Source organism: Geotrypetes seraphini, chromosome 2, assembly GCF_902459505.1.
Source record: "Geotrypetes seraphini chromosome 2, aGeoSer1.1, whole genome shotgun sequence".
NCBI classification, from domain to species: domain Eukaryota; kingdom Metazoa; phylum Chordata; class Amphibia; order Gymnophiona; family Dermophiidae; genus Geotrypetes; species Geotrypetes seraphini.
This window is the reverse complement of record NC_047085.1, coordinates 386,401,605-386,428,821: the sequence shown is the minus strand read 5'-3', so window position 1 is coordinate 386,428,821 and position 27,217 is coordinate 386,401,605. Positions and strand designations below refer to the sequence as shown.

Below are 27,217 nucleotides of genomic sequence, written 5' to 3'. Positions count from 1 at the left end.
ATAATCGTGGGTAATCAGATCATAGGATCTCTTATAATTTCCATATTATTTCAGGTCTATATCCTGTCTCCAAATTTTAATCACCTACACCTGTCCCATCCTACCTATCTCACCTATTTTGTGTAAAAAAAAACCCCTACATAACCACATTTGCAGGTGTGTGCTTCATGAGCTGTATCATCAAAATATATAATAATGAAAAAACAAAAGAAATACAAGTGGAAATAAAGTATAGAAGAAAACAGATAAATGGGGGTGGGGTAGTGTCTTTTCTATTTTATATATACATACATAGTTCCACCAAAAATAATAATTAAGTCTATTCCAATTCTTCCAATTGTAAGTGATCTGTTGAATGGCAACCCCAGTTAAAATTAGCAATGACTTGTTATTAGATGAGATTTGTTTCTTAGCCCTCATTTCTATACCAAATAACTGTCATATGATAATGCCACATGATTTAAGGAATTAATTTAATTCCAGATTGATTTCCAACATTCTAATATATATATATATATATATATATATATATATATATGGACAATAGAATAACAAATGATCTAAAGTCCCTGCTTCAAGAAGACAATGCCAGCATTTATCAGATTTAGAGCTATCTAATTTTGGAGGACTTCAAAATTAAGAGATAGACTACCATTTATTTCAAAGCATACTTAGTTCTTAATCTGCTATTAAGGCAGAAGTGGGCCCACCACTACTTATCCCTGGGATCACTAAGGCAACTCTAGCTAATATTTGAGACCACCAAGTACTTGTAACTGGATACTGGGCTAGATGGACCATTGGTCTGACCCATAATAGGTGGTTTTGTGTTAGGTTATATATATAATCCACTCTGGAAACATAAGTGTTTGGTCTGTTATTCCAAAGGATTTATGCTCAACTTTGGGAGTTATCATAAATTATGGTAGTCTTTGAAATTTACTAAGGTCAAGTATAATTTTACTCTCAAAAGGTCACTAAAATTGAGTGGCAACAGGAGCAGATATGATATAGGGGGGGGGGAGAGGGGGAAAGTTTAGCAATGCTTTTCAGCACTAGTCTTAAGAGTTAGGATTATCTAGGGAAATGAATGGCAGGCCTAAATTTATGCTCCTAAATTAAGATAAGTTTTTGCCTGAACACAGGGCATATATTTAGAAGCTTGCTTTGTTTTTAAATATTGGGCCCATTGTAAGTAGGTGGTTACACGACAGAAGAGGCAAGTCTCTGATGAAGAATCACCAAGGAGTACAGACATGGAGGTTCAGAAATGTTGGGATACCACCACTTATTCTGCAAAGGTTCTTATTTCTGAGGCTCTCAGCGGCTTTTTGCCCGACTCACTAAGCTATTCTATTAACAGTGTAGTTCCTTTCTGTTTCTCTCCCTTAAGATAAACTGCTCTGGGTAGAGTAGCGAAGGGTGGTAAGAAAAAAACCAGACTATGGACTAAGTGTTGAGTTCTCAGGATGATTTTATTTATTTATTTTTTTAAACCAAACCTTCTACACAGCACAATTTTCATTATTCATGCTATAAATGAAACTTCATTATGAAATGTTTTCACAAGTTGTAATGCTCAAGTCCTTAGAACAGGATTGCAAGGTATTCTTACAATTACATGTTAGAAACCTTTTTTCAGGTGTTAACACTTGATCTTCAGGATGGTATCCAATGGAATAAGGGCATATATAATCATTTTTGAGATAGAAGAAAGGTATCTTGCCTGGGGGCATTGAATCAGTGGTAAGGCAGAAAATGCCTGGGCCTTCAAAGTTCAAATTCTAATACAGTACTTCATTACTCTAGCTACCAAAAGTTTAGAGTTATATCAATACATATACACAACTTCTCTCTATACTGCCACTAATTACATAAGTACATAAACTACTGTCCTATTAAGATCACAATCTAGTCACTTTTTGGTTGTTGATTTAGATGAGGTAGGGGGGACTTGGAGACTGAAGAGGGGGGGAAGAAGTAGGAATTTAACTAATGGAGAACTTTGTCAAGACACATGTGCCTAAGTGGATCACAAAACAGATAAATGTACGACTCCTCTTCCTGTGGGCCAAATGCCAAAACCCTCAAAAAGTCTGGTGTTAAACTGCATGCATAAGATTTGATTACAAAAAACATCTCACGTCCCTTGGTGTAGATATGATGCAAAACTGGACGTTGCACGATTATATACAGTACATTAATGAATACATAAGTTCACACAGCCATTATCAGAATCCTCTGCATTCTCCTCTCACAATGCACATCTTGCAACTTTGGTGTAGATGAAGCAAAAGTTAAGGGATGATCATGGGGTGGGACAAAACTCATACCCTATTCCATTTGGCCTTCTCTACTTGCTTTGAAATTCTGGTGTCAATAGCACACCAATTAGGAATTGTTATAAGCCAGGCATAGCCACAGACAAGATGATTGCATAAGCCTCTTAGCGGAAAGTAGACTAAAGCATAAAGTTCTCAAAGGTTTCTTACTGTTCTTTGTTGATGGTAAAAGCTTTTATAAATCAGGCATGACTCCAATAGTATTACTTAAGCTGTAAACTTACATATGCCATTCTGCTCAATCTGTCAAAAATCAAAATACTAGAGCAGATTCAATCTATTGCTGGGAAACAGCAAGATAATGCAGATTTTGGGGTTGTTTTTTTTTAAGAAAAAGGCTTTAAAAAAGTGAATGGAATGAGTGCAGTATATTAACTATAACAGACATTTGTAGAACAAGGAGAAGGCCATACTGTACAAAGCTGATAAATTAAGGCATGGCAAGTAGTTAAGGGTATCAGTTTCTCCAAGTCTCCATGGCAGTGAGGAAGATTTTTCACCTGCAGAACTAGGCATTTTACAAAGCTGATGCCACATGTACAACTGGGAAGAGATTAATTGCAGCAGGACTCCCCTAGAGTTCTTCGTGCTTGTATGTGAACTCCCTCGCTGAGATGAAGCCATCACCATCCTCATCTTCCTTATCAAAGATGTCTGCCACAAGAGTCTCATGATGGGTCTCGTTCACCTCTGCTCCATGCTTCTCAAACTCCTTCTTCAAATAAACTTTCACCTGGTGCAAATTAAACAGAACTGCATTTTGAGACATTAACTTAACAAGCAGAACTATAGATATAAAAAAAGTTAAGTGGGATCCACTGGAGGCTTTGCTAACTCAGTTGCCACAAGAAACTTGTTTATATTTCACAAGGTATGTTCATAAAATGTACATAGTTTGTAGGGCTGTACCCAATATTTGAATTTTATTTGGCCCCGAAATACTGTTCAAATTTAAAAGTTACTATGCAGCCAAATACAAATATGAAGCTCTATGCTAAACCCTACTGAAATACACTGATCTGATCTCACATTGCTTCTTTTGTCATTTGTTATATTAAAGCTCAATACCCATATTTGTATTCAGCTGAATAGTAAAAATACTATTAAGTAAAGCACTAGTTTACACTGAACATACAGAAATTTTCGTTCTTCCCTTTCCCCCTCCTTTATAGTTTTATGAAATATATCCCATCCATGTCACTTTTGTAGTACATATCAGTTATATTCTGTAATTTGTGTTGTAATTTCCCCTTTTTTACAATGTATACTGCTTTGGTAATTAAAGCGGTATCAAGCTTAAATGAACTTGAAACTTATTCTTTTCTCCTACGAGTGTGGTATAAATCTCTCAAGGGATAAAGAGAAACAGACCCTTTCACCCATGTATTTTTTGGCAGGAGTCTTGACCCAGCATAGCAAAACATGTCATGAAGGACACTAAAGCTAAGGGTTTTTGTTTTTTTTTGGGGGGGGGGTTAAAAATATATTTATAAAAACTGTTGTGTTGAATTTAAGAGTTATTTTAATAAAGCAGAATAAAGGATCCATGAGGAACTATGGTGAATAGCCTATACTTGAAATGGTAGACGTGGAAGGGCATTTTCAATATGGCCTCTAAGCCCAAACTTTGGACGTTTTGCAAAGTACATCCAGGAATCAGGTAAAATGCCCAATTTTCAAAATTGCAAAAATGTTTTGAAAATGGACATTTCTAGAAGTGTTCGTCCTTAAGAGCGTCTTATCTTTTGTCCATTTTCGAAAAACAAAACCTTCCCACCCAAAAAAAAAAAAAAGCCACACAAGACATCCCAGAAGAGTGGAGAACCCTAGGGAGCACTGTAGTGAACTTCCCATAGAAAGGCCCAGGTACTAGTGCTGCCCGATTCAGGAAAAAAAATTGATTTGATTCAACCTATTGAATTGGTTTTTCGATTTGATTTTCCTGCCCAATTGGGTGTTTGTTTTTTTTCAAACATCCCTGTGCCTTCTCCTAACCACACTGGCACTGTGGTGTAAACAGACTTTTCCTCTCTCTCTTAAATCCTAGCTCACGTTTGCGGTCTAACACCAGCTCTGGCAGGATACACATTTCAAATATGACACTAATCACAAAAAAGAAAAGAAAATTAGTTTTTCTACTTTTTGTTGTCCGATTATTCAAATTTTGATGGTCTCAGGCTCTGGTTGTCTTCTGATAACTTTTGTTTGCCAGGGTCTCCTTTCTCCCTGCTAACCATCCATCTTCTATCTCTGTCCTCCTCTTCCTTTTCCCTTCCCTCCCCTGGAGGTCTGGCATCTCCTTTTTTTCATCTCCCTCCACAGATCCACCTTTTCTCAACTACCCTTTCATCCAGCATCTCTCCCTCCTTCCCCACTACCCCAGGGTCCACCATCTCTCCCTTTCTTTTCCCAACTACCCTCCTATCCAGTATCTCTATCCCCCCTCCACACCATCCCTTGTGTCCAACTTCCCTCCCTAAATCCCATTGTCCATATCTCCCTCTCCTCTATTTTCAGACCCATTTCTTCCTCCCCAAAGTCCAGCATATGCACATCTCTTTAAACCCCCCTTCACTCCCTACTGTACTTTAACACCAGGGTCCCCTCAACCCTGAAGGCCAGCATATTCCCCCTGGCCTCCCCGCACTGTTTACCTTTGAGGAACAGCCTGCAAAGAAGATCGCGGTGCTAGCAATCTTTGTACTGCTTTGGAGCCATTTCCTCTGTCGTGGCCCCGCGACAGAGGAAACGGCTCCAAAGCAGTACAAAGATTGCTAGCACCGTGATCTTCTTTGCAGGCTGTTCCTCAAAGGTAAACAGTGCGGGGAGGCCGGGGGGCTGGAAGTCAAGAACAGCACTTCACGACTAACCCTCCCCCCTTGCCCTCTAAAGCAGGTGTGGCAGTGGCCAGCCAGCAAGAGCAGCGCTGCCGCTCCTGCTTGAGGGGGAAGGATCAGGCGAATCAAGAAGCTGACTTTTTTTGTTTTGTTTTGAACTGATTTGAATCGTGAATCAGGCAGCACTACCAGGTACACATCTCACCATAACACATGGTGAGCCCTCCAAAACCCACTGGACCCAAATGTACACCACATTAAGTCTTTATGCCAGCAAGTGTCACCTACAGTGCTCCCATGTGAATTCAATCATTTGCGGTATTTTCCAACCACGAATGACCGGGCAGGAAGAGGGTAGCCGGAGCACCAGCGAGTGAAGTAAATCACTCGCTGTATTCTCCGACCACCTTTTCCTGTACTAAAGTTGGGCCTTACCAATCAGGAACTGCATGTAAAAAGCAGCTCTTGATTGTCGAGGCCCGACTTTAGTACAGGAAGAGGTGGTCAGAGCATACAGCAAGTGATTTCCTTCACTCGCTGGTGCTCCCGACTACCCTCTCCTGCCACCCTCTGTCTCTCCTGCGAATTTCAGGGAGTACTGTATATGCAGTTACAATAAGATTTGAGTGATTTTGGAAGGCACACATTTCACCATAAGTGCAGTAGTCAAAGTAGGATATGGGTCTGAATCCACATCTTTGTGGTTGACTACACCCCCAGGAACCTTTCTGCTGCTGTACCAAGACTGGCCATAACATCTGAAGCTATCAGACAGCTATGTACTGTTTCATTCATATCTTGGGGGGGGAGGGGCATACCTTTAGATCTCCAGTGGTCATCTGGTCAGTTTGGGCACTTTTTGGCCCTTATTCATTTCTAAAAGGGATCTAGCCCCAAATGTCTAAATGGTGCCATGGATGTTTTGTGAAAATGTTTATTGCTGCAAAACGTCCCAAGTCATAAGTCTGCCCTAGACACACCCTTTTGAGATCTAGACACACTGGAGATGAACCAACATTTCAGCCATCACACTGTGGCTTTCTTCAGGGTGTTTGGCTGTTAGAAATGCCATCAGAAAAATATTAATCAGGAGAAATGGCAGGGTGTTAATGGTACAATACAGCTAACTAGAAGCACCGTCTCCAACAGATGGCTAGAATTTCTCTGGATTCATGAATTGGTGGCAAAATTCACAAGTTCATAGGATTCAGAAGGAATCGCTATGCTGTAGCTTCTGAACTGAATGGAGACCACTAGCTCATTTCAGAGGTCACTTAAGTCCCTATTAACCTGAACCAACAGAGGAACAGGTACTTCGACTTAGAGCTCAAGTCATCTAAAACTATATTAACAGGCAATACAAGCATACAACTAATCCCACTCACAACCGTTGGAAGATCCCTGTATTAGTCATTCATCACAGTATTACTTATAATTCAGGGGGGAAAAAAGCCTCAGAGCATGGAGGTATATGCACAAAACCTCACTAATTTAGCATATTTCAAGCAAAACTACTCCTGTTTTAAGTCATTGGCAAAAAAAAAAAACCTCCTCTTAATTCTAATGTTTTATAATTTCATTTTTAAAATTAGTACTGTGATCTCATTAAGGGAAGCTTACAACAGCTTTTAGTAGCAGAGCTTAAGCGGCACAGAGTGTAAGAGTAGCAAGATATCTTTAGTGTTTTTCTGCAGCCTATAAGCGCAAATACACTCTTTATAAATTAAAAATTTTCTGCTGAGTCTTCCATTGTAAGCCTTCCTTAATGAGATCACAGTACTAATTTAAAAATTAAAAAAAAATAGAATTAAAAGAAAAAAAAAGTTGGTTTTTTTTTGTCAATGACTTAACAGGAGACGTTTTGCTTGAAATGTTAAATCAGTGAGGCTTTCCTCCTATATATAAGTCTAATGTTTGTTGTAGTTAGTAACAGAGACCCTGTTTTTAATTGTAAATTGCTTTGAATTTATGCTATTGCAATACATCAAACATTTTAATAAACCTGAAACTTGAAACTATAGCAATGAACTCTTTTAACACACTAGATTTCCATTTGACATGAGACAAACTCCATTCTCTGAGTAAATTGGCATAAGGAGAAGGTAGCCTACCAAATCAGGCTCCATGCTCTGGTAAAGTAATACTGTGACGAGTGACTAAACTAATACAGGGATCTTCCAACGATTGCGAGTGGGAGTCAATGTATGCTTGCATTATATTTTGGACCACTTGGTCAGACAACTGGCTATATTAACAGGGCCATCACCACAGCCAGGACACTAAGACTACCACACTGGTCCTTTCTAGAATGTTCAGACACTGAAAAAAAGGGTTTTTTTATTTTTTACCTCCGTCTTGGATAACTTCCAGTCATCATTAAGATCCATTTGTCGAAATGATTCATGGGACCTCGGTCCATCTCTAATGTCCATTATAGTTATGATAAACTTCAATGTGCTGTCTGGAGGTATTCTTCCTACAGGATATCCAAACCAAGACATGTAAGTGAAAGATGTTCTAACAATTTTGAAAACTTCCCAATATATAAAAAATAAAAAAGATTACTCTCAAAAGTGTGGATGCTTAGAACTTAAGATGGCTGTATAGTATTGTATTTAATATATATTATTGTTTCTGCAATTAAGCTACTTCTATTTATACGATTTTAACTACATCCCTTCACTCCCTCGTGCCGCAGAACCCTTAAGTAAGCACCCCCACCTGAGCACCCATCATGCAGCAGAATCCCATCCTTCCCTCCCATCCAAACCCTGCCGACCGTGAGCCCTACATACCTCCCTAAGCAGCGTTGGGCCAGCAGCACTCTAAACAGGCTGCTTTGGCCTTGTCCGCCCGTGAATTCACTCTGCTGCGTTACTGATGTCAGTAACACTGCACACCTTGGTAGGACCTCCTAGAGAAGCTGCATACTGATTCTGCTTCCTTTACTCTTATTTCACTAATATTAACAAAAAAAACCATACCCCACACCATTTATTAGGGCCCTAAAGACTGATAATACAAAAATTTGTTTCAAAACGCAACATTCTTCAAAAAAGATTCATGATTTAATTTTGCAATTACAAGCCAGAAATAAGTTTATGAACATGACAAAGTATGAAATGTAGACTTCAAACAGCCATACCTTATGAAAGTATCTATACAAAGAATACTGTAAGTGAAAGATTATGTACTTACCCTGGTAAGCTCTTTTCTAGTAAATAGGTGACTTGACATTCTAGACAGATGGTAGTGTTCCCTTAGCTATGTACCATCTGCAGAAGAAATCCAGTACGGATTTTTTCTGTGTCTTAATGCTGCCCAATTTGCCAATTCACTTTAGTGATAGATTTGTCTGAAAAAAAAGTTGGACTTACAGACTGAGCGACCCCCCCCAACCTGGTGAGACCCAGCATACCTCCGAGGTCTTCTAAAACAGCAGAGGTGTCAGTGCTCTGAACAGGCTGCTTTGTGGCCTTCCCTGCTGGGGCCTTCCCTTGATGTGGCAGAGGAAGCCCTAGTGAGGCAGGTCACGAAGCAGCCCATTCAGAGCACTGCTGCTAATTTAGGAGGCTTCAGAATTGTCAGGTTTCATGGTTGGAGGACTGGTGAGGTGCTGCTACACAGGGGGATAGGAGGGAGAGAAGGATGGAAAGCTGTTGTACAGGGAGATGGGTGGGAGAAAGGAGAGAGGAAGAATTGTTGGGGATGGGTGGAGGAGAGGAAGGGAGAGATGAAACAAAGATGAATGGGTCAAGATGCTGCATGGAGGGGGAAATAAAGGTTTGATAGAGACCGACAGAGGTAGACGGTGGGAAGCAAACAAAATGTATATGACAGTGGAAGGTAGAAAAAAAAAAATTCTAGTTTGCAATTACAATGTGTCAGATTTGAAGTGTGTATCCTGCCAGAGCTGGTGTTAAGAGACACCAGCATGAGAAGTACTAAGAGGAAAAGTATTTTGTTTACACCACACCACTGGTGAGGGCAAAAAGGAGTGGGGTGGGTGGGTGGAAAGACTACAAAATAAACCTGCCAGGATGTTTGGAAAAAAAGAGGAACAACGATATTGGGTTCTAAAATGAAAGTCCAGCTACCTGGACCCAAAGAAATGCTACAGTGAGCCTTTATCAAGGCCAGCTTGCAGAAAGGCAATAACCAGAGATCAGAGCCAAATACAGGTCCATCTGATCCTGAGCACACCAATGTTGGAAAGCCACCACACTTTAGCGCAAGCAGAAACTGGACGACTTTTAGACTTGAGAAGAGTATCAATAACCACTTCAGAGTAAACCTTTGTGTTCAAGAGCCAATCTGTAAGAGCAAAGCGACTCAGGTCCTCCATGCAGACTGGACCCTGCGTAAGGAAGTCTAGATGGGTGCTCAGCCAAATGCTGTGACGCTTGCAAAAACACTTAAGATCTGTGAGGCCAATCTGGAGCCACCAGAATTACATGGCCTAGATAAGAACCGTGATCTACTGAATGATTTGGCCTATCATGGGCCAGGGAGGAAAGACAGGAGAATTGAGGCCACAGCTGTAGAGCATTGAGACACTTGCTTCTAAGCTCAGATCTTTGCCTGAAGAAACAATCTGCGTTCTTGCTCTTTGCCATGGCCATATTTATGCAGTGCTGACCCCAGCACCACACTATGGCTCAGAATGCCATGGCTGACGGGGTTCATGCACCCAGATCATGTGTCTGCTGAGAAATTCAGCTTGAACATGGATTTCTGCCACATTCGCTGCTGATAGTGCCTGGAGATGAAATTACACCCATGGAGATGACATTCCACCCACAGAAACAGGTGTGCTTCCTGATCCAGGGGGCTGCTTTTGGTCCCTCCCTGGTGATTGAAGATTACTGCCGTCATATTGTTGGAGGACACACTGATCGCCTGGCCCTCCAGAGTCTTCTACAATTGCACCAGAGCCAGCCAAATGGCTCTTAGCTCCAACTGGTTGACCATTTCCTCAGATGGTGTCCAACATCCTTGGATGGGACAACAATTGCAGTGGGCTCCCCAGCCCCAAAGGCTGGCATTCATCACCACAATCCAGGAAGTAATCCACAGCGGAATGCCCCTGCAGCACAACTGCAGGAGAAGCCACCAATCCACGTTTGCTTGAGTCTCCAGAGTTCAGGGAAGACAGGACTATAAAGCATCCCTGTGCAGAACCCAGTGAGAGAGTAAGGCATGCTGGAGAGGACACATGCACTCTCGCCCATGGCACTACAACTATAGTGGACACCATTGACCCCAAGACTTGAAGATAGTCCCACGCTGAAGGAGCCAGCAACTCCTGAAGGGAAGAAATCTGGGCATAGTTTATCTGCACACCTCTGGAGGATAGATAGCTGTGTTGAAGAGAACTCCCAGATATTTTAACTACTGAATGAGTGCCAGATTGCTCTTTTTGTAGTTCACAATCCAGCCCAGGTTTTTTTTTTCCCAGCACCTAGATCTCATGATCCACTGTGTGCTGATATTCAGCCAATGAGGGACTCCTGTTCAGTCAGTCCAATAAGAGCGAATCTGCAGATCCTTTTGTTGCAGGTAAGCTGCTATAACCATCATCTTGGTGAAGGTATGGGGAACCGTTGCCAGCCCAAAGGGCAGAGCCAAGAACTGGTAATACTGTTTCAGGACATGAAACCAAGAATTTATGGTGGGCTGGAAAAATTGGAATGTACAAGGCTTCCGTGAGATCCAGAGAGGCAAGGAACTCTCCCAGGACCACCACTGCAATGACCGATTGCACTAGCTCCTTGCAAAGCGTGGAACCTTATTAGCCACATTCACATGCTGAAGATCCAGAATAGGCCCTATCTTTAGAGCCTTTCTTTGGCACGATAAAATAGAGTATCTGAGCTTGAGAGTTCTGGTACTCCTGTGCCAGAGGCTACAAGTGGAACATGACCCTCGCTATCTTAACACCATCCAAAGAATCAAATTGTTCTGAAATCAGAATGCTCTTATCAGGGTGCCAGGGAAAGATGAAAGATTGCGCGTGCACACCACAAAGCCAGGAAGTGGACAGAATCTCTTATGTAACCAGGCTAGCTGAGTTACATAAGAGATCTACAAGAACATTGTAGAGGAGTCCTAGTCTGGCAGCCCCTGTTCCATGTTAGAGAAGGGAGATCTTAAAGGAGAGCATCACCCTAGTGAAGTAGAAGGCAGGGCCTGTCCAGCAGGGGATGCAATATCCTCACGCTGAGGGTACATTGCCAAGGGCTTCTGCCTAGGAGGAAAATGCTAGGATAGCTGTTGCAGTGGATAAGTCAATTAGACATGTAGATAGTTGGACATAGGACTGTTTAGTCACTTGCCTGCCTGGTGTGAAGGTGGCAGACCTCACTCATCTACTCATAGATAACATTTTAGACAGAGCTGCAGAGGAGCCATCTGTCTTGGTACAGAAGGGTAACAATGACATAGGGAAATGTGGCAGGGAGGTTCTAGAAGCCAAATTTAGGATCTTAGATTGGAAGCTAAAATTCAGAACCTTCAAGGTAGCATTTTTAGATGTGCTCTCCATTCCACACGCAGGGCCAAGAGACAGGTAGAGTTCCAGAGTCTCAATGTGTGGATGAAGCAATGGTGCAGGGAAGAGGGTTTTAGGTTTGTTAGGACTGGCAACATTATGGGAAGGGGTAGCCTATTCAGCAAAAATAGGTCTCCACCTTAACCAGAGTTTAATCAAGCTGCTGGCATAAACATTTATAAAGGAGATAGAGCAGCTTTTAAACTAGAAACTGAGGGGAAGGATGACCATCACTCAAGAGCATGGTTTGTAACAAGGTATCTTTTAAAAGAAATCACTATAATAGGGAAGATGGCATCCCAATAGTGAGGTTGCAATAGAGATCACAGTAGACCAGGTAAATAAAAGAGCAGACTGTTTAACAATTTTAAGTTATCCATGTCAACTAAGCAAATTGTAAATAGCAATGACAATCGTTTGAAATGTCTGCCTGAAAATGCCAGAAGCTTAACAGGATGGGAGAGAGAGGCATCTCAGACCAGGAGGATGTAAAACAAAAACAAAGGGACACTTATCAGGGTACAAATTACTCATATTGCAGTGATAGGGTGAATCAAATTGATTAACGACTCATGCTCCCCGCGTTCAATGCTTTATCAGCATTGAAAGTGGGAGCATGAGTCGTTCGGCTTAAGGGGGATTATCCTTGATAAAGCCCGATTAGGGCGAAACATAGTTTCTATGTCGGAGTGCCAGCCCCCACCCGCATAGATTGAGATGAGTACTAATATCTTAGAGTGTATAAGTATATGATTATTGATTTTGAGACCGATAATGATTTCTGGTGCCAATATTCTGTATAGAGGAAAGTCTACTATATACAGAAGGTACCGCCGAGGTCTATGAAATGTTTCTTAAGTATATAAAGAACCATCCATAGAGACCAACATTATATTTATGAGATTATTTGAGAAACGAGTCTTTGGATACACTGATTGCTGAGTAATTGATTTGTTATATACCATTCATGCCATTTAATCTCCTGGTGTCAACTTGACCTTTTCTTTTGTTTGTATTCAACAATTACTCTTCCACCGACTTCAGTTATCCGTTACCTGACAGGGGATTACTGTCTTGCTCAGGGCTGTGTCAGGGATCTTGCAACATTTGACTAAGGTGCTGCCTTTAGTTTTCTTATTAACTTTCAAGACATTTTCAAAATGGTGCCACAAAGCCCAGTTAAGAGAGGAGGAACACAAATGGCAGCTAGTATGTTAATAAATGAAGTGAGGTGAAGGAAGCCATTATAATTAAAAGAAATCTCCTTCAGAAAGTGCAAGAAGGATCCAACTGAAAATAGGAAACCAAATGCAAGGTGCTGAAAAGGATAAAGATACCTTGAAAAGATGATTATGCCGGAGACAAAAATATAGTACAAACGTTAGGTACTGTATATACTCTAATATAAGTCAATTTGAGTAAAAGGAAGTACCCTTCCCCCCCAAAAAAAAAGGGTAACTTAAATATGATGGGGGATTAATATTCATGTGCCCTGCCTGGCTCTCCACCCAACCCACTCACCCCCCCTCTGTGTACCCTGTCTCCCCTCTCCCCTGCAGGCCTCCACTGGGCTGCAACAGCCCTGTCTCCTATCCCAGCAGAATGCCAATTTTTTTTTTTACCTCCCTCCAGTCTCCCCCGCACGTACCTTTATGAATCACTAGTGGTTCAGTGGTGACCTGGGCATAAGAGAGCATGGTGTAATTGAAGGTTCTGTCCTTAACATTTTTATAAACGAAATTGAAGGGTTTTCGGAAAAGATTTGCCCCTTTGCGGAAGACACCAATATCTGCAATAGAGTAGACATACCAGATGGTGTGAACAACATGAAGAAAGACCTTGCGAAGCTTGAAGAATGGTCTGAAATTTGGTAGCTAAAATTTAATGTTAAGAAATGCAAAGTCATGCATTTGGGCTGCAAAAACCCAAGAGAATGGTACAGTTTAAGGGGTGAAGAACTTATATGCATGACAGAAGAATGGGACTTGGATACAATTGTATGTGATGATCTTAAGGTGGCCAAACAGGTTGAAAAGGTGACGGTGAAAGCAAGGATGCTTGATTGCATAGGGAGAGGTATGACCAGTAGGAAAAAGGAGGTATTGATACCCCTATATAAGAGTTTGGCGAGACCTTTAGAATATTGTGTACAATTTTGGAGGCCACACCTTCTTCAAAAAGGTATAAAAAGGATGGAGTCAGTCCAGAGGAAGGCTATTAAAAGGGTATGTGGTCATCATAAGGTGTAAGGGGACAGACTTAAAAATCTGTATATTTTGGAGGAAAGGCAGGAGAGGGAAGATGATACAGTATTCAAAAACCTGAGCAATGTCTAAAATTTGTTTTAATTTATAAAAATGCCTGAGAAAACAGATGCACTCAAGTTTTCTAAAATGAACTAGACAACTCAAATCTTTATCAATTACTTTGTGAGTTCCATAACCGAGGTTTCAGAACAATAAAGATCAAGTCCCTATACATCTCCAATCTAATTTGCTTAAAATTTGGATCAAGTGGTGCAAGATTAGAGGACATCCTGGCAGATGAACCTTTAGGATTGCAATCAAAGTGGTTGTTCATAAAGAATTAAAAAAATATTAGTGTTAATTTCTAGTGAATACACCATTTAGTAGGCAGCCAATGAAATTGCTTAAGAATTGGTGTAATGTGACTACTCGAAGGACTTACCGAGACTAAATGAGCAGCAGCATTTTGAGCTTATTTGTAAAGCTCAAATCTTTTTTTAGGCAAACCAACAATGAGTTACAGTAATAAAATGGATATATGTATGCTTGTGAAACTGTATGAAAATTAGGCGGACTCAATCCTTTCAAAGGTCTAATGATTTCAACTTCAAAAATATCTTCTAAATAACCAATTTGAGATGTTTCAGTGATAGTGAACAATCAAGAAGTACTCCAATATTTCAGTTCTCCTAAAAATGGAGATTTCAGTATTCTCATAAGTCACAGAAAACTGAAGATTTGATCTTAGAGAGCAATTTTAGATGGATTCAAATGAAATTTATTGGCTGAAAGCCAGACTAATAGTACTGAGACAATGTCAGAAACAAAAAAGTTATTAGAAATAGATTCATGAACTGAAAAATAAAATTGAATATCACCGGCATGCCCAAACTACTCAATATTTTAGAGTAGTGCAATAGAGGGGAAGTGATGAATCTTGTGGCACTCCTGAACAAATTGTAACCCATTATGAACTGAAAATGACAATCTTGTAAGAATGAAGTAAATTTCTTCATTTGTCCTGCTATGCCAAAGGCTTTTCAATAAAAGCTGATTAACTATCGAATACTTCACTAATGTCTAAACCAGTAGGATACTTTCCCGTTATCTTTTATTAATATGGATGTGGGGAAATCCACTGCTTATTGCTAGGATAAACAGAATAAAATAATTACTCCTTGTGATCTTGCCAGGTATTTGTGACCCGTCTTGGCCACTGTTGTAAACAGGATACTAGGTAGAGAATGACATGGGGGACAAAGTTTGTACGTGTTCCCACAAGCTCCATGAACCTGTGAACTGTCTGAACCCATTCATATAAACTTTGAAAAGTTATGATTTTAAATAAAAACCATTTCATTGAAGTATAAGAATACTTTACAACTTATTTTATAAATTACAAATACAGGAAGAACAAACCCATTTCTCCCCTTCTATCTTCTCTCACAAATATTCCATCCACTATGCAGGCAAATGAACAAACCAAACTGGAATATACATTAAGGAGGGACTTGGCAGAAGGAAGGTCCTGGAGCAGACCTCTGAAGATTCTTCTGTGGCATGGCTGAGGCTCCTGAAGGTAAAATAGTTAGTCTAGAGATGCCAACCCAGGCAAGTTTTTCTTTCTGCAGGAAAGGCAGCTTTTCACTGCTCCTGTGGGGAGATATAAAGCTTCGTTTCAGTTCCTTTGGTGAACCATCCTGTTCCTGCAAATTTACTGCAGTTTGCCACAGAACACGTCATTGTCTAAGGGGCTTGATGGACCTTTGGTCTGTCCCTGTATGGCAACTTTTATGTTTTTATGAAAAAGAGGAGAAATGGAAGGAGAGCAGAATAGGAAAAGTGGGATAAATATTTAGAGAACAAACAGTATTCAAATATTAACCTGTGAAGAAAAGAGCTGAAAATAAAAGGCAAGAGAACAGGTAAAACCAGGAATCAAGAAGAGATAATGAACAATAAAACTAAGCAATTCTCTAAGGGGCTTGATGGACCTTTGGTCTGTCCCAGTATGGCAAATCTTATAGAAACAAACATGATGGCAGAGAAAGGCCAAATGGTCCATCTAGTCTGACCCTCTGCAGTAACAATTATCTTTCTCTCTCCAAGAGATCCCATGTGCCTATCCCAGACCCTCTTGAATTCAGAAACAGTCTGTTTCCACCACATCTTCTGGGAGACTGTGCCATGCATCTACCACCCTCTCATTGAAGAGTTTCCTTTCAAATTAAAGGCTCGACTCATGTGCATTTATATTATGTAGGTATTTAAATGTCTCTCCTCTCCCGCCTTTCCTCCAAAGTATACAGATTGAGATCTTAAATCTGTCCCCATACGCCTTATGATGAAGACCACATACCATTTTAGTAGCCTTCCTCTGGACCAACTCCATCCTTTACAGTTGACTACGCTTAAGTGCAAAGCCTCTGGATTGGACCACGATGTGCGCGCTTAATCGGAGTACCACTTTGGTCATGAAAAATCACAGTACGCTACAGTCTAATGCAACAAAACTTATTCAGCAAAAAAAGATCCCCCACAAAAAAACCACATGTAACAATTCTACGAGGTTAAGATTTAGAATCAGCACTGTTCTGTCTCATGTAAAACACTGTAAACTTTTTTAAAGCAACATTCTACCGAAATCAATCATTGTTTTCTGCACACAAATTGCACAATTCAGGCTGTATCTGACTGATGCTGTAAAACTGTCCATAGTCGTGAATTCCATTTATCTCCAGATTAGTGTGTGTATGGATTTCAGCATGTCTGAGAAGGAAACAATCTCTGCAGGTGTTTCATTAGCATGATGACTGCAGCAGTATCCCTGTCAGACTCTGTTTGTCTGCAGTTTCCTTTACGACTGTACAGATATTGGAATTAGTGCTGTTAGATGTGGGCACATTGTTTTCAATGGCGACATTTGCCACAGTAGCGAGAGTCCAACTGGGAGTTAAATGGACGAAGTGTCAGCTTCAGTTGTCTCAAGATACGTGAATGAAGCTCACTCGTTGATAGCAATTTGAAATCATTGATGATACTTGAAGAGAGTCGAGCCCTGTCATTTTTCTCGTGAGCTCAGCAGCTCAGGGGCTGGATTCCTTGCTTACATTAATCACTGCCATCACATCTTAGGACGAGCAACCTGTAATGATGTTTGAAGTTGGCAATTATACCCTGGTCCATCAGTTGGATCAAGAGGTCGTGTTTGTGATGTTGGTTAGTTGTACGTCATTGCTGTGTGCTGCAGTTATCACACAGCATTACAATGTGTCTCCTATGCCTTCTCAGATTTGTGAAGCTTCTGCAACCATTCAATCTACAGCTTCGCTGTCATCCATGCGTTTTTTTGCTTTCATATTAAACAGGCAGGCATTTAATGTTTAAGCACCGAGGATTTCTATTCTTCCCAATCACCAATGGCATGAGCTTTTCACTACCGTCCATATTGCAACTGAGCAGCAATGTCAATCATTCCTTTGGCACCTTGAAGCCAACAGCTTCCCTGCGTTTGAAACCAATGTTCCAGAGATGGCATGCCAGTACAGGCCCATCTCATTGGCGTTGAAAATGTTGCATGGTTTATATCCACCAGTGACTGATGGCAACACTTCCATGACCCATCTTTCTGCACCAAACTCATCCGCATCTTGTTTTTGCCATGCTGCTTCTTTAAATTTTATGCTGTTACAAACCTTCCACCTCTCCAGCCATCCGTTTGTCGCTTTGAAGTCTTCTACGTCCAGTTCTTTGGATAGCTGTGCTGCTTTCTCCATCAGCAGAGGCCCACTGATTGGCAGTTGATTTTTTGCTTCAGCAAACCATCGCAGCAAAGCCTATTCAATGTCTCCAGCCTTCCCAATTATTTTCTGTTTCCTGGTAGGATTGCTGTTTTGCCAGACTTTCAATATAGCTTGCTTTTTTGTGAATCTGATAAATCTGGCTAGGATGAATGCTGTAATGTTTTACAATAAAGACTTGACTCCCATTGGTCAAGTCTCTAAGATCGACACGTTCAGCCAGAGACAATGACTTTTGACCAGCCAAAGAAAGGTTTTTCTCCATGAGAAGCCATGGTACAGTTTTGAAAGTTCGAACACCTGCACAGGCTTAGACTGCTGATCTGAAACACGTGGCTCAATGTGAGAATGCAGTTATCCAGAGTGAACATAACGTGAACGCATAGAGGTGGGACCTACACCACCAGTGAGCATAAGCGGATTGTGGGCTTATCAGAATTGCAATTATCCGGAGTGAACGTCAATTGATTTTAATGTAAAAAAAACCAGGACCATGGTGGTAGGCTGCGGATAACTGAAGCGTGCGTTTAATTGATGTGGACTGTATATCTTATTGAAGGTGCATCCTCCAGAATTTTACACAATATTCTAAATGGGGTCTCAGTCAGAGGCATCAATACCTCCCTTCTTCCTACTGGCCATACCTCTTCCTATGCAACCTAGTATCCTTCTAGCTTTCGCCGTCACCTTGTTTGACCATCTTAAGATCATCACATACAATTACAACCAAGTCCCACTCTTCTGTCGTGCACACAAGTTCTTCACCCCCTAAACTGTACCATTCCCTCAGGTTTTTGCAGCTCAAATGCATGACCTTGCATTTCTTATGTTCTTATGAAACAGAGCATAATAGGAAAAGTGGGATAAATATTTATAAAGAACAAACAGTAAAAGGCAAGAGTCAAAGTTAAAGGAAAGAGGAACAGGTAAAACCAGGAATCAAAGAGATATAATGAACAATAAAACTAAGTCAGAGATATCAAAAGGTTGGATAAAGAGGCTTTTGAAATCAGTTCAGAAGTTCAGACTTGAACCTATGTCACACAATGTTCCATGTTGAACAGTGGGATGTCGTCAGCCAATTTTGATTTTCATTGCAGGATTATTTTTCTTCTGTGTGGGATGTACCACCTAACCTAATACTTTGGTTTTAGACTCTTACACTTTTTTTTTTTTTTTTTTTTATTAAGCAACTTGAATTATTTTAAGTTATAAAGTTACAAATGGTTATGGTGGAAAGTTACCCTAGGGAAGCTCCATCCCATCCAGGCGTCCCAGAGTTTCAAACCTATAAATCTGTTAATCTGTACCAAGGTAAACCCTTCAGGGCCACATTGTACAACACTGCACTCATACACCATTTCTCCAAGACCAATTTGTTATTTTTGCTATAAATTTGTTGACAGCTAAACTAAACCTCTTGCCCTGGGTACCCAAGGAATATGAAGTGATTTATGCCAGTAGCAGAAGTGTGCTAGCCATATCCTGAAATCATAATACAGTATTGAGGTATAAGACAATGAGGAAAAATGGTATGTTTAGGAAATTGTTTTTGCCTCAGTGTATAGGTGTTATAGGCATGCAAAGTATATAAGATACATGCAAGCTTACCAGTCAGCCCAGTGACAGTGAGAACCACATGCGCCAACCACCTGTTAATGCTGGCTTCAGTCCAAGGAGACATGCAACATGCCACAAAGTACTATACATCCAATGTTAAAACAAACAAGGGAGTGACTGCTTTGCGACACTTGGTACCTGCTGATTTCCACAGTGAAAATGGTTAGTTGTTTCAAAGTGATTCAGTAACTTATGTTCTATATTACTTTGTTACATTCTAGGAAGTAGTAGTTGTGGTCTTATCAAAAGTTTGTGCTTATACAAATACACTTCTCCCTCCGTATTCGTGTGAGTTAGGTCAGGGATAGGCAATTCTGGTCTTCGAGAGCCGGAGCCAGGTCAGGTTGTCAGGATATCCACAATGAATATGCATGAGATGGATTTGCATGCACTGCCTCCTTTAATGCAAATCTATCTCATGCATATTCATTGTGGACATCCTGACAACCTGACCTGGCTCCGGCTCTCTAGGACCAGAATTGCCTTCTCCTGGGTTAGGTGCAGAGCCAACCAGCAAATAAGGGGGGGTGGGGGGGGGGAATAGCAAATCATTTTTTGGGCCGACCCTGATCCACACCTGCATCCCCAACCTTACTTGGTGGTCTAGCGGTGACATGGGTAGGAGTAATCTTCCTATGCTCCTGCCCTGTGCAAAGCAGTCATCAAAATGGCTGCCGTGAGTTCCTGTTGTAGTCGCGAGATGTACAATGGGAACTCATGGCAGCCATTTTGATGATGGCTCTGCACAGGGCAGGAGCATAGGAAGATCGTCACATCTAGATTACCAGATAAGGTCCAGGGAGGTTCGGGCAGCCTGGAAAAAGAAAAAAAAATTGTGAATAACTGAATTTGTGAGTAGGGAAACTGAATCTGGAGGGAGAGCTGTAAGCCTTTAAAAAAAAAAAAAAAAAAGAAAAGTTAGGCCCCTGATTTAAAAGCAGGGCACAAGAATGAGCAGTATGAACATTTCAGATACAGGGTGCTGCTAAAACTGTTCCTGCTAAGCCTTGCAGAAGTCCAACAGCATTCTGCCAGTAAGGTTGGGGCTTTAAAACTGTTTCCAATTTCTAGGAATAGGTAGGTTCCCTGGAGTTCTGCAGAGCTTGCCTGTCCCTCACTATAATATGATAGTGAAACAGCACTTCCTATTGGCTGGGCTGTAAGAAAACTCCCTCAGTTTAGAGAACAGCGGTTTGTACCCACCTTCTGCAAGAATATAAATTTTAAAAATAAAAGTGCCTAAAATGGCCAGGAGGGTTTAGCAAGTTGTGCTTAGTTCCACCTTGGAGATGGTTACACATACAGAAACTGTAAAGTTCTCATTTTAGTACCTGCCAGTTTCCCATGCAGTAGTTAATATATGATTTAGAAAGAATTGTACACCATCATGCATAGATTCAGATGTGCACAAGCATGTTTGCATTTTAACAAACTAGCCCTTTGAAGTGTTATTCAAAGTTAGTATTGTGGCTGTGTCTTGTCTATTGGAAATATGTAGCAATGAGGCTCAAACTAGTACTAAGCTACCTTACTGGACTGATGTAGATGTCAAAGCTAGCCATAGATGTAAACCAGGGGTGTCCAACCTGCGGCCCAAGGGCCACATATGGCCCCGTGAAGTATTTTGTGCAGCCCCGGTCAAGGGCGATGCAGTGTTTTCCTCTGCTGCCCCCGGGTGTTTACCGTCTTGCCGGCTCCCTCCTCTGTCTTGATGCAGCGTTTGCGCATTTGTGCGGCCCCAGAAACTTTCTCAGCCAATGCGGCCCAGGGAAGCCAAAAGGTTGGACACCCCTGAATACTTCCTGCAGTGCACAAATTGCACAATTACATTGAGTTTCCAACAAGCAAGCCCCTATTGTGAAATTAGCATTTGTTGTTAACACCTTGGCAGTCTAGGAAAATATTAAACATGGGTGCACTCCAATTTTGCCCGGGGGGGGGGAGGGGAATTTTGAGTGGCAGCACTTAAAGTGTACCAAGTTCTGTAATCAATGTTAGTATGCAGGCTTCGTGGGGGAAAAATTTTCGTGAAGGGGAGAAGTTTGAAGAGGCAGGCCCTCCCAACTGTGTAAATAAAATATTTCATGGTTTGGCTCAACATACAGCTTTGTCTTTTCCTCACTTTGTGGAACTTGTTGGCCACAGGTCTGAAAAATCTGGGGTTCTATATACAGTTGTGACAGCCCCCAAAAACGATGTTCACACCTACTAACTTTATTGCAGTTTCTTGATTATATGTCTCTTTAGCTATAAATGACAATATTATTAAGACTTAGCCAAAAGGAAAGACTTAAACTAAAGAGTTTTACCTCATGCAAAATTGTCATTTAATACGACATTAGCTATTTTTTCTGCAGCCCTCCAAGTACCTACAAATCCAAAATGTGGCTCTGCAAAGGGTTTGAGTTCGAGACCACTGATTTAAAGCTTTTGTCTACATATTCCCAGTTTAGAGTCTATAAAGCCAGTTTTTCTGATAGCACTGAATATCTATGTAGAATCAAATCTAATAATCCAGTTTAGTACCTTGGAAACTAGAGTATTTCTAAAACTTAATGAAAACTTGAACAGTTATAGTGGACATGGATATTCTTTAATTGGGCTGTTTGTTTTCTCACTGATCATGTCCTATAGGTTAATGTAAGGATTGCCTGTGTAGGTTTCAAGGTTCCTGAAAATGATAGAGAAAAGCACTAAGGGCCTCTTTTACAAAGCCTGATAGTGATGTTCCTATGGGTTTTGGTGCATTTACCAGATTCTCAAGTTATTTATATGCGGTATTTGGTTTGCCTTCACACTGAGAAAAGCACTAAGCCGTGTGCTATTGGTTTGCTTTTACACTGGGGATACTACTTTCTATAGCATTACCAAACGCACACAGCGCTGACTGAGAAGAACAGTCCCTGCTTGAAAGAGCTTACAATCTAAGCTACCCCCCCATTTTACTGAAAAAAGGGGGGGAAGGGTAGTGCCATACTAGTACAGATGTCACAGCTTGACTACTGCAACTCCCTCTACACAGGCATCAACACTAACCCTTAACAAAAGGTTTTTTTTAAAAAAAAGTGAACCAATCTCCACATCCTACACGGAAACTCTACCTTGCCATTCAAATCTATTCACTTTCTCATGATCCACCTCAAACAGAAATCTCTGTAAGCTTCTGAAGAACTATCCTAAAGCCAAAGGCCTCAAATAAGCAAATTTTCAACACTTACATTTATGTACATTGGTACAAAAACATGGAACAACCTCCCAACAGCTATCAGATCTGAACCTAACTCACATTCTGAGAAAAAAATAATTTATTCTTATATACCGCCAAAGCCATAATAGTTCAAGACTTCTCTTTGACACCATATTCAACACAGCAAATGACCTTTGAGCCTTCAAAATGCCTTGCTACCTCAATGCTGCTATATACATTGGCATCCATGTGACCCTGGACTATGAGTTACATCCTCCTCCTACCTCTCAGCACCACTCTTACAATACTCACTTATCTCTCAATCTGAATTGTAATGCAACTTCTGTAGCATACTTATACTGTACTAAATTGTATCACTTTAAATTGTACTGTAAGTTGCCTTGAACCGAGTGTGACATGAGGGCTGTTCTTGATATGTTTGTAATTGCGTCCATTTTGCTAATAAAAAAATAGCAATCGCTTCTTGCTTATTTTTTGCAATTTTGTGAAATTAATAAGAACTAAAATTTTAGGGAGCGCTAAAGTTATTTGCCTCGACAACTGGAAAAAAACGGAACAAGAGAAAACAGAACTGAATAAAAATCTAGTTCTGTCAATGATTTTTAATTGTAACAATTAAAATTCCATGCTTTGCACATGAATTAGAACTAAAATTGTCAGGACTAATATAAGTCTTGAGCCGATAATTGGTTTTCTGTATGCAATGCAGAACCCAGCATACCTCACAAGTTGTACTTTTATTGAAGTTCTATCAATCAAAATAAAGTTAGAAACCCTTTGTCCCCACCATAGGCTTAAAATGTTTTTGCAATGCCTTAGGTCAGGGGTGTCAAAGTTCCTCCTCGAGGGCTGCAATTCAGTCAGGTTTTCAGGATTTACCCAATGAATATTCATGAGCTCTATTAGCATACAATAAAAGCAGTGCATGCAAACAGATCTCATGCATATTCACTGGGGAAATCCTGACTGGATTGCGGCCCTCGAGAAGGGATTTTGACACCCCTGCCTTAGATCCATAAAATTAGTCATTTTTCTGCTTCGAGCAAGGAAGAAAAAAAAAAAAAAAAATTAAGACACTGGGGACAGGAATAAAAAATGCACCTCTAAGGACAAGGATGAATTTTTGTCCCCTTCACTCTAGACCAGACATGGGCAACTCAGGTCCTTGAGGGCCGGAATCCAAATGGGTTTTTAGGATTTCACCAATTAATATACATGAGATCTATTTGCGCGCAGTACTTTCAATGCATATTTATTGGGGAAATCCTGAAAACCCAATTGGATTCCGGCCCTCTAGGAATGGAGTTGCCCATGTCTGCTCTAGACTGGGAGGGGGGCATCTCTGTTCAGATAGTACTGTATACTCAAGAGTCACCCCCCTCCCCTCCCTCCCCAAAGACTCTAAAGGTCCTGTACTACCTTTTGGTGAAGCCACTGATAACATACCATAAATTAAGTTTTGTCCCTGAAGCAGCCTGTGCTGAGTAAAATGTGGTCATGTCAGGTATCTTTTTAACTTAAAGTTTTTGTTTTATCTTCCTACTATGTCTGCTTTAACAGTTTCTTTCCTTCTGGAACTAGCAGACTGCCTGCCTGTTTCTACTTTAGGACCATCCATCAATTCACATTCCCAGTTTCATCTATCATTTCTCAGCAGGCTTTCAGCTCAATACATTACCTTTCCCTTTTTTTCCATAACCCAGGGCAGGAGGAATGATTAGCTGCCTTTTCTCCCCTACACACATAGTTTGCAACCCTCTCTCCCAGCCTTTAAGGACTTCTCCTGTGCCAAGTGTAAACCATACTGGTTTGCCTTCGTTGTCCTCGTAACTAAAAGAAAACAAATTATACATTTTTTTAAAAAAAAGTGTACAAAAAGATGTCAAGAAAAAGCAGACAATTAACACAAATTCTAGCCAAGTCACACAAATTTACAAATTGTAAAATCAATATTTAGAACTATTTGTACAGCATGCACCCACAACAGAACATAGGCCCAGATGCTCAAAACCTAATGCTAGGAGCGATTCGCACTGAACAGCATGCATGTTAACATGTGCAGCATGCACAAAAAGCTCTCCAGTGTGCATGCTAATCTGTGTGCTTCAGATCAGCACAAATAGTGTTTAAATGAATTTAAAATCAGGGTGATTATGTATTTACTCCAATGCTCAGAAGACAGCACAAAACTAATGCTGGCCTAACACTAAAAAAACACACTGCCAGGTCCGAGATGGCATTTGGGTTCCGAGGAGAGAATTTTTTACATTTTTCATATTAAATTTTCGCTTTGCTTGAAAGGTGAAAAAATCTGTGCAGCTGGTAGTGCCGATAGTGAGAAAACACACCTGCCGAGTCAAAGCAAAGCGGGGGATGAGGGATGCATTGGTGCCTCTATCCTGAGCTTGGTGTAAGCCTCTTAGGGGATTTAAACTGCAAACTGGAGAAGGTCTTGTATTTTATGGCACAGGGCAGGGGTGTCCAAGCTTTTGGCTTCCCTGGGCCGCATTGGATGAAAAAAAAATTTCTGGGGCCACACTAATACTAGATGAGCAAAAAAAAAAATTGAGTAGGTCCCAAATTTGCAATCACTAATATAGAATATGTAATAATAAACCTTCATTAAAAGATCACTGTGAAGAACTCAAAAAAGCAGTAATACAATTACACCGCAGACAGTGGGAGCAACCTGATGAGCAGGGATGTGGGTGCCTGGTTCCCTCATTCACTTCTATTATAGCTATGGGGAGCCTCTTCAGAGCACAGATGCTGAATCAGCTGTCAGCAGCACATGTGGAGGATTGTTTAATCAGGGCAAATATTACTGCTTTTTTGGGCCTCTCACTTAGGCTGCCTCAAAATGAACATCTCCCCTGCTGTAGCTAGTAGGGATCCCCAAGCCTCACCCAATGACAGCCACCTCCTCCCTCTCCAACTTCTGCAGCTGGCAGCAATATTGCACAGCTGCTGCCTTCCCTGTTCCCTCCCCCCCCCCCTTTGGCTTTCATGCATGCATGAAAACAGCAGCAGTTTGAGGATATTGCCATTGGCTGGAAAGCTTAGAGATTTTGAGTTTCCAGACTAGAGGAAGATGTCTGGCATTCAGTTAGCAAGGCTTGGGAATCCCTACTAGCTCAAGCATTTATAAATTTCACTCATGCAGGGAGAAACTTTGGTGCCCATCCACTAATTTTGACCTCCAGTCTCTCCCCTCCCCCCCAAAAAAAAAAAGCTGTACAGTGTATGACTGCCACTGAATACAAAAATTGTGATGCACATATCCCAAAGCTAACATATTCCAGTTAATAAATTCAAAATAAACAATATTTTCTATCTTGTCATTTGTCTTCCCCTATTTGTTTCATACTTTCATGCCAACAATTCAAAGGTTTTTATTTATTTATTTTTGGTTGGCACATAGATTAACCTTGTTATAATTTAGGTTAATGTGTTAAAATCAATTTTGTGCACCTGCTGCTGCTTCTTGTGATGATATCAAGCAAGTCATTTAGGAATCCTTTTAGTAATGCTTAGCACATGCTAAAGGAGTGCCTTGTTTTATACCTATGGGCCATACGGCACTTCATTCAAGCTCAGTTTTAGCAAAATGGTCCTTAACCCTCTATTGTTTTAGGTCAGACTTAAGATTATAAACTCTCTAGGAACAAAGAAATTCCTAGGGTACCAGAACGTAGTCTATCTACTATTGATAAAGGTGAGCGTTAAAAAGCCAAATAACCAGTATTAAATTTATCGTGCTCTAATAAGTTTAATGCACGTCCTCTTTGCACAATTTTCACACGAGAGCCAGAACCAGCGGCCTCCATCTCCTCAGCCCATCGTTTACATCCCCCAACAGCTGCCATTTCCCAAAAGGAAAAAAAAAAAAAAAAAAAATAAAAATTTACGTTAGCTACATTTTTTATTCCGTTTCCAACGCGTGTGAGGTTTGCATGCCATGTTGCTTAGTCTTGAGATTTGCAGCTTTTTCCCTAAACCTGAAATAAGAGCACTAAACAAAACAGGTAAGGTAGAAAAAGGTACAAGCTCACTGCTGAGCAACTCCAGCATTCAGCAATCTCTTTCACCGAATAAGTGGGCTTGCATTTAGCAACCCCGATCATGTTAACCATTAGGCATCTACATAATTTAGGACAGGGTGTATACTGCCCTAAGGCTGTAGCGAAAGAGGATAATGTCAAGAAATAACGAAAGATCACTTACGTGGAGTGAAACATTGTACCGTTTGGTTCTAAAAAGCCTTCGTAGTGCACCGAGAGCAAATCCCCATTTTTTGCCTTCCTCCTACAAATAAAAGGCTTGTGAAGCAACTCTATCTTCACCTCCGGTTCAGGAATCAGGGCACCGCTCGCACAGCTCAGCAAAGCGGAAAGAAACGCTAGCCACATCGTGCTACACCGGCGGCTGTACTCAAATAATAGACGCCCCTCTCGCCAACGAGACGCTTATCTCACGCAAGCAGCTTATCGGTCCCGGTACAATTTTCATACATCTCCCACCGAGCAAACGTGGCAAATTTAACCCCTCACCAGCCAAAGCCCCTCCTATGCTAGGGCGGCGCTCCCTTCTCCTCCGTTCTCTCTGATTGGCGCG

General features: G+C 40.9%; 1 protein-coding gene across 2 annotated transcripts; it reads right to left on the bottom strand.

Annotated features, from left to right (window-relative positions):
• Nucleotides 1-1,456: 1,456 nt before the first annotated feature.
• FKBP14 (FKBP prolyl isomerase 14) lies at nt 1,457-27,184 on the bottom strand. Of its 2 annotated transcripts, XM_033930737.1 has the most exons (5): nt 26,828-27,168; nt 24,282-24,433; nt 13,378-13,518; nt 7,528-7,655; nt 1,457-3,075 (listed from the first exon to the last, which is right to left on the bottom strand). In XM_033930737.1, exons 1-5 carry the CDS (start codon nt 27,010-27,012, stop codon nt 2,917-2,919), a joined length of 765 nt encoding a protein of 254 aa, XP_033786628.1. In that variant the 5' UTR covers nt 27,013-27,168; the 3' UTR covers nt 1,457-2,916. The 2 variants fall into 2 exon arrangements, with proteins under 2 accessions (XP_033786628.1, XP_033786629.1); XM_033930738.1 differs by lacking the exon at nt 13,378-13,518 and having other exon boundaries at nt 2,917-3,075; nt 26,828-27,184.
• Nucleotides 27,185-27,217: the final 33 nt, after the last annotated feature.

Excerpts from the sequence above, each read along its gene's own strand:
- FKBP14 (XM_033930737.1), bottom strand. The coding sequence starts at position 27,012 with ATGTGGCTAGCGTTTCTTTCCGCTTTGCTGAGCTGTGCGAGCGGTGCC. Across the intron at positions 13,519-24,281 it reads TTATGGAAAAAAAGGGAAAG|ATATTGGTGTCTTCCGCAAA; the intron begins GTAATGTATTGA and ends ACTCTATTGCAG. Across the intron at positions 7,656-13,377 it reads ACCACTAGTGATTCATAAAG|GAAGAATACCTCCAGACAGC; the intron begins GTACGTGCGGGG and ends GATATCCTGTAG.